Raw genomic sequence first — 17,289 nt, 5'->3', positions numbered from 1 at the left:
CATGGACGAATCTGACAAGCAAAAGACGGTATTTACAACCCAGAAGGGACTATTTCAGTTTAAAGTTCTATCATTTGGTCTTTCGAAACTTAAGCCAAAGTAATGCACCTTATTTCTGTAATCCAATCAATTATTAGATATTTAAATATTTCGGCATTCGTTTATGGTTAATAAATGTTAATAGAAGCGAGATCACTGAGATCGGAATCAGCCTGTCTGGTTATAGTTCCTGTAACCAAGACAAAAACTTAAGGAGAACGGAGGTTTGACATGGTGACAGCGACACTTTGGAATGGTCTATCCTGTGGACCTAGGAATGTACAGACACTTTACTGTTTTAAAAGAGATTTGAAGACCCACCTCTTTCGTCAGGTTTTTAATGTGTGATTTGTGATTTTTTTATATGTATTTATTTTGTTTTTCTCGAACATTTATGCCAATAGTGTTTTATCTCTTATTATCTTTACGTTGTTTTTAAAAATCTGGTATTTTTATGTGTTTATTGTTTAAAGGATTTGATCTTTGTATTTTTTTAGCGTATTTTAGTGTACTTTTTGATAAGGCGCTAATATTCTGCATAGTGCAATACCAAAAAACTTTAGCCATCGGTCTTGATAATTCGCAAATTCTATGGTCGTTATAACGATCTAGTTCGTCAATACAACCTATCATTGGGTCAAATGCTGTCTGACGTGTTTCATACCGATTGTTAAGCCATTCTTGGCACACTGATTTTGACTGCGGATAACTCCGTTTACCTTAACGGGATATAGGGCTCACGGCGGGTGTGACCGGTCGACAGGGGATACGTACTCCTCCTAGGCACCTGATGCCACCTCTGGTGTGTCCAGGGGTCTGTGTTTGCCCAACTATTTATTTTGTATTGCTTGTAGGAGTTATGAGATTGATCACTGTTCGTTATCTTCACCTTTCATAATAGTCTTTCATTTTTTATAATACTACAGATGTAAAATCTTATGTCATTCTGTCATCTAATTTCATTTAATTGTCATCTAATTTCATTTAATTGTCATCTAATTTCATTTAATTTTGTTTTATGGTAACATTCCACTTCTTACCCTTGTAAAGCGCCTTGGAGTAATTTGTTTTATAAAAGGCGCTATATAAATTTTATTATTAGTATTATCATTTATGTTTTTGTAGTGGTACTTCCATGGTAGTGTTCACAACGTTCTGGTTCCGTGGGGATCCGGATTAGAATAAGTCCTCAATATCCCCTGCTTGTTGTAAGAGGCGACTTAATGAAGCGGTCCTTCGGGTGAGACCGCAAAAACAAAGTCCCGTGTCACAGCAGGTGTGGCACGATAAAGATCCCTCCCTGCTGAGAGGCCATGTGCGCCGAGCATAGGCCTTAATACCGGCAATGGTGACGTCTCCACACGAGTGAAAACGTCTTGAGCTGAACTTCTTGTATGTTGCCTAGGAAATCTGCAAAAAGTATACAAATTCAAACTTGCTCACCTGAATCCTTTCCTGCGATGGTATTGATGAGAAATCTCTCTGCATCGCTCCCCACCTTGTCTGTAATTAACTGTACTGTAAAGGAGTCATCAGTGGCGACCCAATACTCAAAAGTATCATCGGAGAATGGTCCAGTGTCTGTGTCTTCAACGCTTCCTTATGAAATTAAAATGATATAAGAATTGGGACAACGTTGTATTCTTTAAGGTAATTAACAGTATAACGACCATAGCATTTTCGAAATGCTGACTTTAAGCGAGACTGTTGAAACCCCTGTTACGTCAACTGTTTTACCAGTAGCTTGCCTCGATTTAAAAACCGATTGTATGTAGTATAAGCTCTTACGTATCGAATCAGGTGAGAGGTATGATTTACATACCTATAAAAGGTAAGAATTACAAACGGTGATCAATCTCAAACTCCCACAAATGGCACAAAGAGATCATGTGCCTTGAAGAAGTGAGCATCCCCTGTCAACCGATAATACAATAAATGAAGGTTGTTGTTTACCGTCAGAATTTATTATGTTAATTTCATCATCATCTCCAACAGCTGTTACATCTATTAACTGCAGCAGAAGTCGTAAACCAGGTTCTGCTTTAAACTTCCAATTGCAAGTCCATCCCCTGAAGTCACAACCGAGAAATGAAGGTTCAAACAGTTTGACATTGCACAAAGTCAAAGACCGGGTGTAGATGAATGTCAAACATTGTAACAAGAATATAGGAAAGCTACTTCATAGTCAATATGGATGTATTTTGTTGATGTTTGTGTGATAGCTTTTTGCCTGAACTTTCCTTATCAAGAATTGTCTATGCATAATGAAAGGTCAAGAAAACGAACAGTGATCAATGCCATAACTCCTATAAGCAATACAAAACAGGGAGTTGGGAAAACACGGACCCTTGAATACACCAGAGGTGGGATCAGGTGCGTAGGGGAAGTAAACATCCCCTGTCGACCAGTCACATCCGCCGTGAGCAATATAAAACATTCCATTTTTTATAATCAAACTTTGAATTTTGGAGATGTCGTGTTATGTATCATATGTAAAAAAATTTTACTGTATGTTTGTGCTAATCAAAGCAATCTTGCCGTGTATGGATACTAGTATATGCTTTTGTAAATTGTTTGGGGATGATATTAAAAAAAAACCGCTTACTTTTCTATAATCCTGCTGACGCGTGATTTATTCATTTAAAAAAAACCAATAAAACAAAACAAAACCTGCATAACCATGTGTTTATTAATTCTAGAAATCCCTTACTTTTTCGATTATAGTAATTCAAAATACCAGCGTTTTTAGCTCACCTGAGCCAAAAGCTCAAGTGAGCTTTTCTGATCACCCGTTTTCCGGCGTCCGTCCGTCCGTCTGTCCGTCTGTCTGTCTGGAAACTTTAAACATTTTTGACTTCTTCTCAAAAACCACAGGGCCAATTTCAACCTAAGATGGCACAAAGCATCCTTAGGTAAAGTGAATTCTAAATTCTACCACCTTCAAAGCGGAGATAATCAAGAAAAGGTAAAAATAGAGTAGGGTCTTCTTCTCAAGAACCACTGGGCCAGAAAAGATGAAATTTATAGATAAGCTTTATTAGGTAGTGCAAAATCTAAATTGTTAAAATCCTGGCCCCCTGGGGTTGGATGGGGCCACAATAGGGGATCAAAATTTTACCATACAAATATATCGGAAAAATCTTTAAAATTCTTCTTCTCAATAACCACTGAACCAGAAAAGCTGAGATTTATATGAAGGCTTTCTGATATAGTGCAGATTCTAAATTGTTAAAATGATGGCCCCCGGGGGTCGGATTGGGCCACAATAGGGGATCAAAGTTTTACATACAAATATATAGGAAAAATCTTTTAAAATCTTCTCAAGAACCACTGAGGCAGAAAAGCTGAGATTTATATGACAGCTTCATGATATAGTGCAAATTCTAAATTGTTAAAATCCTGGCCCCCGGGGGTCAGATGGGGCCACAATAGGGGATCAAAGTTTTACATACAAATATATAGGAAAACTCTTTAAAAATCTTCTTCTCAAGAACAACTGAACCACAAAAACTGAGATTTATATGACAGCTTTCTGATATAGTGCAGATTCTAAATTGTTAAAATCCTGTCCCCCGGGGGTTGGATGGTGCCATAATAGGGGATCAAAGTTTTACATACAAATATATAGGAACAATCTTATAAAAATCTTCTTCTCAAGAACCACTGAGGCAGAAAAGCTGAGATTTAAATGAAAGCTTCCTGATATAGTGCAGATTCTAAATTGTTAAAATCCTGGCCACCGAGGGTCGGATGGGGCCACAATAGGAGATCAAAGTTTTACATACAAATATATAGGAAAAATCTTTTAAAATCTTCTTCTCAAGAACCACTGAGCCAGAAAAGCTGAGATTTATATGACAGCTTCCTGATATAGTGCAGATTCTAAATTGTTAAAATCCTGGCCACCGAGGGTCGGATGGGGCCACAATAGGAGATCAAAGTTTTACATACAAATATATAGGAAAAATCTTTTAAAATCTTCTTCTCAAGAACCACTGAGCCAGAAAAGCTGAGATTTATATGACAGCTTCCTGATATAGTGCAGATTTTAAATTGTTAAAATCCTGGCCTCCGGGGGTCGGATTGCGCCACAATAGGGGATCAAAGTTTTACATACAAATATATAGGAGAAATCTTTAAAAACCATCTTCTCGAGAACCACTGAGCCAGAAAAGCTGACATTTACATGAAAGCTTCCTGATATAGTGCAGATTCAAGTTTGTTAAAATGATGGCCCCCGGGGGTCGGATGAGGCCACAATATGGGGATCAAAGTTTTACATACAAATATATAGGAACAATCTTATAAAAATCTTCTTCTCAAGAACCACTGAGGCAGAAAAGCTGAGATTAAATGAAAGTCTCCTGACATAGTGCAGATTCTAAATTGTTAAAATCCTGGCCACCGAGGGTCGGATGGGGCCACAATAGGAGATCAAAGTTTTACATACAAATATATAGGAAAAATCTTTAAAAATCTTCTTCTCAAGAACCATTGAGCCAGAAAAGCTGAGATTTATATGACAGCTTCCTGATATAGTGCAAATTCTAAATTGCTAAAATCCTGGCCTCCGGGGGTCGGATTGGGCCACAATAGGGGATCAAAGTTTTACATACAAATATATAGGAAAAATCTTTAAAAACCATCTTCTCGAGAACCACTGAGCCAGAAAAGCTGACATTTACATGAAAGCTTTCTGATATAGTGCAGATTCAAGTTTGTTCAAAGCATGGCCCCCGGGGGAAGGATGGGGCCACAAGGGGGGATCAAAGTTTTACATACAAATATATAGGAAAAATCTTTAAAAATCTTCTTCTCAAGAATCATTGGGCCAAAGAAGTTCACATTTACATGAAAGCTTTCTAACATAGTGTAGATTCAAGTTTGCAAAAAATGGCCTCCAGGGTTAGGTTGGGGCCATAATAGGGACTACGGTTTTATATGCAAATATATATGGAAAGTCGTCGGATATGGACCAAGGTGACTCAGGTGAGCGATGTGGCTTATGGGCCTCTTGTTTTTTTGTTTTTGTTTTTGTTTTTGTTTTGTTTTTTTTACAGAAAATCAAAGTACGAACGCTTTTGTTACAGCAAATCAAAATATTAAAACTCTCACTATAGTAAATCAAAATTTCATAGTTTTGTTTACTATGATGAACTATAAATAGATTTGTAGACACAAAATATAACCTGATTTTGATAAGTCTCATTCATACTCGAGATACATTGGTCAGCACCCAATGATACATGTACATTTGGTAGTTGTGTGAGTACCTATTGTCGCTGTGTACATATTATCACCGACGACATTCTGTACCTTCTTGAATTGGAAAAAGGAAGTTCGCAGAACATGTTGTCGTCGGCTATAAGATGCCACGATAAACGATAATATGTTATTTTACCGTAAAGGTATGTAAATATCATCGCCAACAGCAATGTGTCGAACGAGAATATGCACCATCACACACGTCCAATAGACCCAGTGCAACTTTAACATTGAATGCCGAGGGTTAGGTTATGCAACTGTTACTACTCTTGTTTTAATGTTCTAGGTTTGTCGGGATCTTGAAACATGTCTCCTGGTTGCGAAGAAAACGTACGTTTTTAGAAAGCTTTGAAACTCAGTCAATTATGAATAATCGGCTATTCAGAGGATTTTTTTTGTCGAGTACGCGGGAGTTCCGAGCATTTGTTACCGGTGCTTGTCACATTCGTCGTGTTGTCATGAATAAAACCGGGTACCTTGACAGTCAAATTAGATCTCGCTATGTCCTTGTTTAGAGTCTCAATTGTGTTTTCTTATATATGTTGTTCTGATATTTCGCGGAATAATAAAGTATTTGAGAACAATTTCAATGGTAGCAATGTCATATTCCGTATTTGTAATGAAAATCGTTGCTGTATCTACCTTCAGTCTTTAAAGCAATAGCATCGAGCATACATCAAACCTTTCAGATATAAATTTCAAGATTATCAATTCAATGTCAAGATTTTTGCATAAAAAATTCAAGATTATCGAATATACATCATCATGTTTGCATCTTTGCTTCTCACAAAATTATCAACTTCTGTAAAAAAAAAAAAAAAAAAAATCTGAAGAACTTTTAGTAAATTAGAAATGGCAAAACGTTTCTCAAATTGACATCAAAACGTATGACTTTTAGCTACGGATTACTCAGTTTACTAAATCAGGATATACATGTAAGGCTCACAGCGGGTTTGACCGGTCAATAGGGTGATGCATATTCCCCTTAGGCACCTGGTCCAAACTCTGGTATATCCAGAGGTCCGTATTTGCTGAACTCTTGATTTTGTATTCCTTGTAGGGGTTATGAGATTCACCTTTCATTTATCATTTTCACATTTTTTATAGTTGGCAATTTCAAGTGCTCGTATGAAGTTTTATTCTTGCTGAAATCTGTTTCCAAAGACGATTCCTTTTCTTTAAAAAAAAAATGACTATTTTGTTTATATATTAGAGCTACATGTATCTAGACCTTGATCTCTTGGAAGTTAATTTAATCCCGAACTTTATTTAAACTTTAATTCACATATATAACTGGTCAAGGTGTAATTCAATGATTGAAACCAATCTCTGTGCATATTGCATCATGGTAAAAGTTATGTGTTCAATGCACATTACTTTATAACAACATCATTGAGTGTTTGCTTCACATACAGCATTTATTTCTATGAAATAGGGATAGGATGTCGTTTCGAAAAATCTACTGAGACAGGTGCCCCATAGCCACAATGGACGCTACTCCTTTAAATGGTACAAACTTCTTATAAAACTTTTCGAAATATTTCTGCATGGTACTAATAGTCAAACCACGGAATGTGGTATCTAAATTAACGAGCGAGTATGTATCGTTGTTAGCTATAGACAGTGTCATATAGAAATCTGTATGGATCGTTGTTAGCTATAGACAGTGTCATATAGAAATCTGTATGTATCGTTATTAGCTATAGACAGTGTCATATAGAAATCTGTATGTATCGTTATTAGCTATAGACAGTGCAGTGTCATATAGAAATCTGTATGTATCGTTATTAGCTATAGACAGTGTCATATAGAAATATGTATGTATCATTATTAGCTATAAACAGTGACATATAGAAATCTGTATGTATCGTTATTAGCTATAAACAGTGTCATATAGAAATCTGGATCAATCTTCTCTTCTATCCCATAATTTGCATTTATATCGTATGCCGCAAGTCTGTTAAAAAATTACACTGTTTTGTTTTTGTTGGGGTTTTTTTTTTTCATTCACACAAAGAAAACGCTTGAGTGTAATAGGCAGTTTTCAGTATCGATTTACACGTGGACAAGTCCTCTCCCTGCCGTAATATTTTTCTTAATTCGTTTATAAACTTAATTACTCTCTTTAAACCATATTTGTAGTTTTTCGTTATGATTTTCTTTGCAAAGTCCACTATCCCGGTTGAGAATGTAAGTGAGATAAATTTTGCTAAACTCTCACATTCAACAACGTGGCGAATCACATGACTTTGACATGATCAATTGACCGGAAAAATTGCGACCATTTTGATATATATTTGTTCCAGAAAAAAATCTTCAAATATTGATATAAGTTATGTGACAATCCGTTATTGATAAAGGTGTTACTTGCTCGTTTGAATTTTCCATTGTGCTGACTTTCGTTGCCATTTTGCCATGTAAATCAGCATGTCAAAGTCATGTGATTTGCATAGGGATTCAATGTAAACAATATGTTTTTGGACCGGGACAAGCCGCCTAGCGGGGAAACAGGGAAATGTAACTCGCTACTAAATCCCATTATGACCTGTAACAAACACACAAGAGAAACTGGATATGAATGGAAAGTGCAGGATGTGTACAGCGATATTTTGAAATTAAAGGTTTTCGTATATACATGTACTTTATTTAGATTTTGAAATGCAGTTTCAGTAGAAAGCCTGTGCCAAACTCGAACGCACGGAGTATTAATCAGCAGTCCACATGTTAACATACTAAACTACCCTGTGAGGCAATAAAATTTACAAGGAATATACATTTAATTTATTGCTGATATTTATATTTTCCTTGAAGTTTCAATAGTAAGTCAGCCGTACCAAAGACGAGGTATTAGTACTCCTTGATATTTTTGTTATGCGTCAAATCTGCAAAAATCGTTTCGCTTCATCGTGTCTGCTTTGGTTATAAATATATTTTACTGCCTCGATTGTATGTAACAAGAGCTTTCATATCAATGAAAGGTGAAGATAACGAACAGTGATCAATCTCATAGCTCCTTTAACGAACATAAGATAGAGAATAGGGCAAATACAGACTGCTGCATATACCAGAGTTTGGATAAGGAAGCTAGGAGGAGTAAGCATCCCCTGTGGACCGGTCAAACCCACCGTGAGCCCTATATCTTGTTCAGGTTAACGGAGCAAACTGCAGTCAAAATCAGGGTGCCAGGAACGGTCTAACATCGGTATAAAACATGTCAGACAGCATTTGACCCAGAGATAGATTTTTGTATCAACAAATATTTAGTCTAAATCCAACACACTGAATGAGGAAATTGAATGTAATTGCATGTACATACAATTCGCAACATCAAATTAATACCGGCAATTGCATAGAATATTTATTCGAAGTGATCACAGGAGTAATTCATCCCGGACCTTGATTGAATTTAGTTCAACTCCGAATAAGTCGACATGAGCGATAGATATGCAAGTAGTTAAAAGCGATAGATATGCAATAAATGTAGTCAAGAGCTGTACATATTTTCATGAAAAATAAGTAGCAAAAAGCGATGAACAAACAAGAGTATAGGATAAGTAGAAAACATACATAAGTATCTATACTTAAAAATTAACAAATTTTGCCAATAAACTCCGGAAACCTTGTCCCAGAGTTACTGATTCGATCATTAATATTGTTCCATATGTGACGTGAAGTCCGTAAGCTATATTAGGATTTTACTTGATTAGTAAAAGTAAAAAAATTAATTAAACCTACTTTCATTTCCCTAAACTACCATGAAATAGCAAAAATGAGAACACGGTGGCGGACACGCTTTGGCAGATCTAAGCCAGTTCTATATTTTTTTATATCATTTTTAAGAATAACGTAAGATAATATGATATGAAGTAAATATGTTGTTTATTGATTCTTGAGTTTAATCTTACAGGAGATAAAAGTTTCAATAATTTTTTTAAAAATACAATATGCCTGTTCGTTTCTTCAATCCGTGAATTTAGTCGTGAATCGACCTTATGGAAATTTCCATAACGAAGCGTCAAAGGCATTACTTCACTATAGACGCTTAGGTCTACAACAATGGCACACTCTCGGGCTTTTCCGGCAAACAGAGGAGTTGCAATTGGTTTACAACATGATCAGCATAAAATTGTGTAGGTGTTCAGTGTAAGTTATATTTATAATAGCTTTGGCTGGGCCCATATTTATCCTTTTATGAAGATTTATAATTATATTACTTCAACGAAGGACACCCTCCTCCCGAGACCATAAAGCGATAAATCTTTAAACATGATATTCACATGATATTTTCGGTGTTCCTAATTTCCCCTGTAATTATAGAAGTCACTGTTACGACTTTTTAAAATAATTTATAACCTGACATGTACAAACACATGGATAAACACAAAAAGTTTTTATGTTGGTTGAACATGTTTGGTGATGGCACAGATCATAAAAGTAAGTAATAAGACGAAAACTGTTCAAGACATGTATGTCAGATATTGAATGGTGCGGGGCTGTTCTGGAAGTTTGCACCTTATACCTTAAAACATTTTTGCAAAATTAGATTGTACACTACCTCACAATGTCCAAGAAATCAGGCCAATGTTTACGATTTAACAGGGGTTTTTTCTGTTTGTCATTCATATATTGAACTATGTTTTCGAGTATTGCGTTTGACGAGAAACTAGAAACGACATACATGTATTCTTAATTTTACCCTTGCATTGTCACACTGGACAAAAACTGTTATTATAAACACATTCGCAATACTAAGTTTCAAATTTTAAAATTAAGAACGACCGTTCATTTTGTCTTTATTCAACTATTCGGCATGGCGGAATGCATTCGTAAAATCATTATCTAATTTTCTTTACGGAGAGAGATCATTTATGTTATACAAGGAACATTTAATTTTGAGCTCACGTAACTTCCTAACAATCAAGATTTATTTACTGCCTATGATATAAAGAAATATAACTAATGTATGAAGTTATTCAAACACTGTTCTTAAATTCCTTTGAATTAAAGATATCGTTCATTCATGTGCTCAACAATTCAAACACGCATTATCAAAAAGTTCTTTCTGTATGAATATTATTCAATTGTGATTTCCAGCGCTTGCGCGGGGTTTCATCTATAGTTTATCTTTCAAAATACGTAGTCAAGACCAGTTAGGATACAAAGATGAAAGGTGAAGATAACGAGCAGTGATAAATCTCATAACTCATATAAGCAATACAAAATTGATAGTTAGGCAAACACGGACCCCTGGACACACCAGAGGTGGGATCAGGTGCCTATGAGGAGTAAGCATCCCCTGTCGACCGGTCACACCCACCGTCAACCCTATATCCTGATCAGGTAAACGGAATTATGTGTAGTCAAAATTATGTGCCAAGATATGTAATCGAAAGTGATAAACATACACAGATGAATGATTAAGAGCTGTAGACATATATATGTAAGTAAACAGAAGTGGTAATTAATACTAGTAAGTAATCAACAGTGGCAAACATATATACAAACAAAATAAAGAACGGTAGACGTAAGTAGTTAAGTAGTTTTCGGTGTTCATGATCTTATTACCAGTTGCCAAGTCTTCGAAAACAAAACGGGAATTGAACATGAAGATATGCCACAAATTCTAGTAACTGATTTACGATATGAATTGGATATGAAGATATGAATTTAAATAACTTACTTAGGAAAGCCAGCACTCCCAGTTGGAGGGAATCGAAAGGATTGAGTTTCAAATCCAATTCCATCGATGAGAATTTCTGATCCGTCCTTTGGACAGGTAAGATCTGCTGTAGATGATTAAGTTGTAACATACAATCAAAGACTTTCTGGTTAGTTTTAGGATACACAGGGTAAAAGTAATTTTACATATATATCTTAAGATTTCACTGTTCGTCCTTAAGTATGTCAACACTTGATAAGTTTCTGTAATATTTATTTCAACAACAGCTGCATAGTGCTAAGCAATGCATGACAAAACTCAACAATCTAAACATCCACTTTTTTTGGTGTTGCGTATCGTGTTACCTTTCTGTGATAAAAGAATGACTTCGTAGTTTTTTATCTGAATAAAAGGAAATAATTATGTCTTATCTATCCTCAGAAAATCATTACTTTTTTGCATGGATCGAATTATGCTTCACTACATCAAATGAAAATGCTGACTTGTTTTCTGCTTTGATAACAAAACAAATAAAAACAATTTTTATCTACACAATTTCAGTCCCTGGTAAGCATCTAAACATTAGAAAAAAAGTCAGTTACATTTCTTGAACATGGAATTTGCCTCTAATTAGATTTTCATCTACTAGTATTTGCTCTTTTACGCCCTTTTGATAAGTTTTCAATTAGGTGAAGTACAACCAATACTCAACTTCCGAGATATAAGCTCTTCTGTGATGGAGGTATACGTTCAATATTCTGTTGAACGCTTGGGTGGGTACAAAATGTATACATATATTATACACTGGCTATATAAATAGGCATTAAGTTAAGAAAGCATAAATTATTTTTTATATCAGCCAAAGAAAGATAGAAAGATAGTGATTATCTAATTTTGTTTGAGCTAACGTATCATCAAATACTCATAAATTTACTAAAAATGTGTGTCCCAGCAGTTTGGGTGGTTGCATGATGTTTGGTAATCATCCTTTAAGCAATATATAAGGCAACGATAGACATTTGTACCCACCGCGTGTGGACACAAATATGTTTTGCTTCTCACTGTGCCCAAGTGTTCAACAAAGGGAAAGAACTATTATTGCGTACTGAAATATTTCAAGGATCTTATGATCTTAACAGATTGATTGATTGATTTGCTGTTTTCCGCCACACTCAACATATTTTCAGTTATCTGATGGCGCCCATTTTTATTGGTGGAAGAGAGAACCCAGATACAATGTACCTGGAAAGAGACCACCGACCTTTCGAAAGTCAACTGGGAAACTTTCTCACTTGCCGGCGCGAGCGGGATTCGAATAGAGATAGGTCCGTGTTGTAAGAACGCCTACCACAGCACAGGACATAGAGTTTTAAGCTCTCACCCGAACGAACAGCTGGTTCTTACTTCTAAATGCTGCACATTTATAGAAGGATCTGTCCCTATCTACCTAAACGCGGACAGGTGCATAGGAGGAGTGGGTATCCATTGTTGGCCAGGTCACAATTGGCCGGCATGAGCGCTATTGTTTATCAAGTAAATGAGATATCCCGTAGTTGGTTTGTGGGTTGTTTCTTTTACGTCCCGTCGAAAAACAAATTTCACTTATATTGAGACATCGCCAGCTGTAGGTTTTGTGCGATGAAGTCAGACCTATATTTAGCGCCCCGAGGCTTAGCAATGGTTTTTTTTAAGATGGCAACACCTGCCGCGACACGGTGTTCTGTAGTTAAAAGCAGTATGTGAAGAACGGTTTAATGATTGATGTGGAACATGCCAGACAGTATTCAACTTAATGGCAATCAGATCATTATAACTACTATGGAATTTGCAAACAAATCTATTTTGAATAAGACAGTTGAAATTCCTACAACATTACCTTATTTGACAGTAGCTTTAATCACAAATCAGCTTAACAACATCGTATTCCATTCTGAACGTCATAGCTCGAGGGGCATGTATGTTTAAAAAAAATGATATCAAAATTCAGTGGTATAGATAAGAGGGAAATATCGCAAGTGTTGTGATATTTACATTGTGTGCTCATCTCAGACGAAGTTTAGTATTTCTTAGGAGAGTATGTTTGCGAAGTCAAAGTCATGAGTAATGACCATAAAGAAGTATTCAATACCAATAGCTATAGAACAGGTGATTAAGGTTAAATACTTATAGTAGGTAGCAGGTAAACCACATGCACAATGCTGCAGGCAACAAGGAAGAGGTACGGCAGATCTTGCACTCTGAAGTTCTAGAGGAAATATATGAATATACAAATAATTTAAATCTGTAAAGATAGATATAACATATAGCAGCACCACCACAGTATAACACTTGCTGACAATCTGAGGAACGATACAGGGGTGTCATTGAAATATACACTTGACTCGGTAACGACATACAATCACTAGTCATCGGATTAACGGTAGAGGTATTTACGGAGCAGATTTTACAAGTATTGCCATTAAATGATATCATCTATTTGATGAGCTGAAATTTGGAATCATGAACAATCATAATCAAAAGAAAGGAAAATTACTATTAGCTAAAGCATCAACATTCTAAACTTGTTAGTGGAAAATGAGTATACCACATATAGTATTATCGCTAGCTTATGCATCAGTGTCAAGAATTGAGATGGAATTGGTGAAAGAAAAGTGACATACCATTTCGTCCTCTCCTGTTGACAGTGAAACGGTTATGATGGAACTAGTGTTATATTATAACACACATTTGTACTGCGGCAAATGAACCACAAACTTCGTGGCATTGGTTCATAGATTCAGTCTGACTTGCTTGGGTGCATCAATGTAGATTACATGTATACAGTTTCTGGAGGCGATTCCTTTTATAAAATGCCCGGATATCAGTGCTGTTTTATCAGTGGCTGTATTAAAATCCAATGACACTCTGTCATGACTAGATTTAGTCACATCATTATCCTGTTAATTAATTGGAGAGAAGAAATTATCTCACTTTTTCAGAATGCATGTATGTAGCTGCATATATATAGCTTTCTGTGAAAATATTTGGACAGACCAGAAAACTACAGATACACCCTATAGAACCCTTCGAGTTATAGCGCAGAAAAAATATGTGCATGGTTGAGACTGTAAATCGCTGTATTCATGCATCGCCGTCTCAAAAATTTGATAAATACTTCTGACATACTTTTAACATACTTCCCCACTATCTTTGAGTTCAAACACACCTTCAAACAAGTAATCGAAAAGGCTCGGCTTCAAATGATTTTGTCTGTTGTCGTAACCATGTTCGGTAGCCAGTAAATTCGAACCCCTGTTCAATTCCCTGCTCGTTCTTTTTCCTGAAACAGTAAAGTCTATATGAGCTAATATCCCTGCAAATATGTTTAGGTCACCTGGGTCACTCAGGTGACCTAATGCAATTTTCATTTTATTTTCATAGTGTTTATCTCCCGTAAGTATTTTATAACAGAAATTATTTCCTCAACTAAAGAGAAAATGGCAGCTAACGAAGATGATACCCCGACTAAGATCTATCTAATACTGCAATGCTTGTCTATTGTATTGCGTAGGGTGCATATGTATTGATAGATATATAAAAAGTATCAATTGAATAATGCTATAATAATTGGAATGATTAATTAGTGAAATATGTATGTACATGTACGTCTGCCCTTTAATAATACTGCATAATGACTTGTAATATGAGGTGGACTCATTAAGGCAGCACGCCTTAATGAGTCCACCTCATATTACAAGTCATTATGCAGTTTTATTAAAGGACTGGACCCCTTGATAGTGGCTTTAGTATAGCAAAAAAGAATTCTAATAGAAACAAAAGAAATTACGGACACCATTGTGTATATTATGACCTGATTCCACCTCTGGTGTGTCCAGGGGTCCGTGTTTGTCCAACTCTTAATTTTGCATTCCTTGTAGGAAGGTAACGATAACGAACAGGAATCAATCTCATAACTCCTATAAGCAATACAAAATAGAGAGTTGGGCAAACACGGACCCCTGGACACACCCGATATGGGGGTCGGGTGCCTAGGAGGACTAAGCATCCCCTGTCGACCGGTCACACCCGCCGTGAGCCCTATATCTTGATCAGGAGTTATGAAATTGATCCCTGTTTTTTATCTTCGCCTTTTCATTTTTAGATAATAATCAAGACGAATTTGGGCAATAAAGCCGGGATGCCAATACGACAAATTCACCATTCCTAACAATTCACTGAGCAGCCAAAAGAAATTCAATTCAGAAAATTCATTTGGACTCCGTTCTGTATAAATATTTAGATAATCGTGAGTTTTAATTCAGCAGTTACATTTATTAGTAATTAACCTGACAACCTGAATATCTTGTCTAGTCTGTCACACTTCATCGCACCGCTCCCAATTTTCAAGTCTGATTTCAGATATGTGTTGGGTAATTGGCAATATTATTGATGGTAAACCCTGTAAAATGTGACCATTTGTTTGTGAAAATCAGTGGAATTAGGCATTATGCATGGTTGGCATCATAACGGGGGTGTTAACATGCAAGGCGAAGATAACGAACAGTGATCAATCTCATAACTCCTATAAGCAATACAAACATGTGGAGCAATCTATTCTTTAAGATTTACAGGCAATAAGTGGGATTGCATTATAACGGAGGGGGGTGGCATTGTATCGAGGGAGCACTAAATATTCTTTAATTTTTCTTGATATATACATTTCCTTACATATTTTACAAATGTTCTCTATCAGTAACGTTGCATATGAGGTTTTTGTGATTTGTTTGATATCAATTAAGATATGGTAGAAGAACTTGGAGGTTTTTTTTTAGGAGATAGCATAATTCGTGCCCATGGGAATTCTAATAGATTGTTGAAAGACCTTTGAAATTCATTTTCACAAAATAATCTTACAATAAAGATAAAAATTTGCCTCTGCTTTATATTCAATTCAATGCAACTATGCCGTAAGGAAGCATGTCAGTTTTATCACCTATGTATACAAGAAGTTTTGATTATTCAGAAATATATGAGTGAAGTATTATGAAAGAATTACAGCGTTACAACATTATCATCTTAATTGCAAGATTTTTTTTTTGTGAAAAGGGGTTTTGATCACTAACGATTACGAAGATATTGTTAATGAGGAACTCCATAATATCTTTTATTTCAACTTCAGAGTATTTGTGTGTGGAGTAAGAGTGGTGTTGAACAAAATATTTACTGACAAACAAGTTGATGGTAAAGGGGTTTCAACAGTCTCGATTGAAGTCAACATTTCGCAAATTCTATGGTCGGTACAACGATCTAGTTCGTCAGTACAACCTATCATTGGGTCAAATTCTGTCTGATGTGTTTCATACCGACTGTTAAGCCGTTTTTGGCACACTGACTTTGACTGCGGATAACTCCGTTTACCTGATCAGGATATGGGGTTCACGGCGGGTGTGACCGGTCAACAGGGATGCTTACTCTTCCTAGGCACCTGATCCCAACTCTGGTGTGTCCAGGGGTCCGTGTTTGCCCAACTCTCTATTTTGTATTGCTTGTAGGAGTTATGAGATTGATCACTGTTCGTTATCTTCACCTTACATTTTGGATGACAGTCACAAGATATGAATATTTTCTCTTCTCATTTTTGTTGAAGAAGCATTTCTCTATATCAAAAAAGTCCAGTCTTTAATTTATCACGAGACATGGTCCCGTGTGTTAAGTGTTGAAAGGTCATACGTTTTGATGTTGTTGATTGGAGAAACGTTTTGTGGTTTCACATTTGCTATAAGTTCATTGAGTTTTTAGAATCCACATTCGATTTATACCACTTCTGGCATATGTAGTGACACAGTACGTCTGAATTTGCTCCTTCACAGCTGTTAATATTTTCGTGAGGAGCACAGATAGGGGTCTGGTACATGTAGAACATTTACTGGATCCAGAAATGTATCTTTGATTGTAAGGGTTTTATGAAGTTTAGGTATGGTAGCTCATATTCATCCAACTCATTGACTGGGATATTAAATGTGTTTAAAACTTAAGCATGACTTTGACGAATTTCATCTTTTAAAAGGGTGGTTGGAGTATAGATACTATTACCAAGGGTGGAATTAATGCCACGTTCGTTTAAAATACAGTGTAATAATGAACATTACAAAGGCAATGTTGTTACAAGCTTTGTCGGCTGGAATCACAACATATTCCTCATGTAACCTATTTAATTCGCTAGATTTAATGTGTCTAATGCAGAATTTTAATATTCCTTTTATAGTCTTAATCCATTTTGACATTGTATCAAGTTCTTCTTTTTCATATTTAGCACTTCGACTGGCATAATATTTGACAGAATTGAT

At 35.9% G+C, this 17,289-nt stretch overlaps 1 protein-coding gene across 2 annotated transcripts in view; it reads right to left on the bottom strand.

The window, feature by feature from the left end:
* LOC125676612 (tolloid-like protein 1) overlaps positions 1-13,778 on the bottom strand; it is a 36,371-nt gene extending 22,593 nt beyond the window's left edge. For both annotated transcript variants that reach the window (XM_056157636.1, XM_056157637.1), the window contains exons 1-5: positions 13,624-13,778; positions 13,127-13,208; positions 10,985-11,090; positions 1,993-2,108; positions 1,483-1,638 (exon numbers count right to left, since the gene is read on the bottom strand). In XM_056157636.1, the coding sequence (XP_056013611.1) occupies positions 1,483-1,638; positions 1,993-2,108; positions 10,985-11,090; positions 13,127-13,208; positions 13,624-13,626 (463 nt within the window). In that variant the 5' untranslated portion in view covers positions 13,627-13,778. The remainder of the gene's footprint in view (positions 1-1,482; positions 1,639-1,992; positions 2,109-10,984; positions 11,091-13,126; positions 13,209-13,623) is intronic.
* Positions 13,779-17,289: the final 3,511 nt, after the last annotated feature.

Source organism: Ostrea edulis, chromosome 3, assembly GCF_947568905.1.
Source record: "Ostrea edulis chromosome 3, xbOstEdul1.1, whole genome shotgun sequence".
NCBI classification, from domain to species: Eukaryota; Metazoa; Mollusca; class Bivalvia; order Ostreida; family Ostreidae; genus Ostrea; species Ostrea edulis.
Note: the sequence above shows the minus strand (reverse complement) of the source record. Positions and strands in the feature narration are given on the sequence as shown.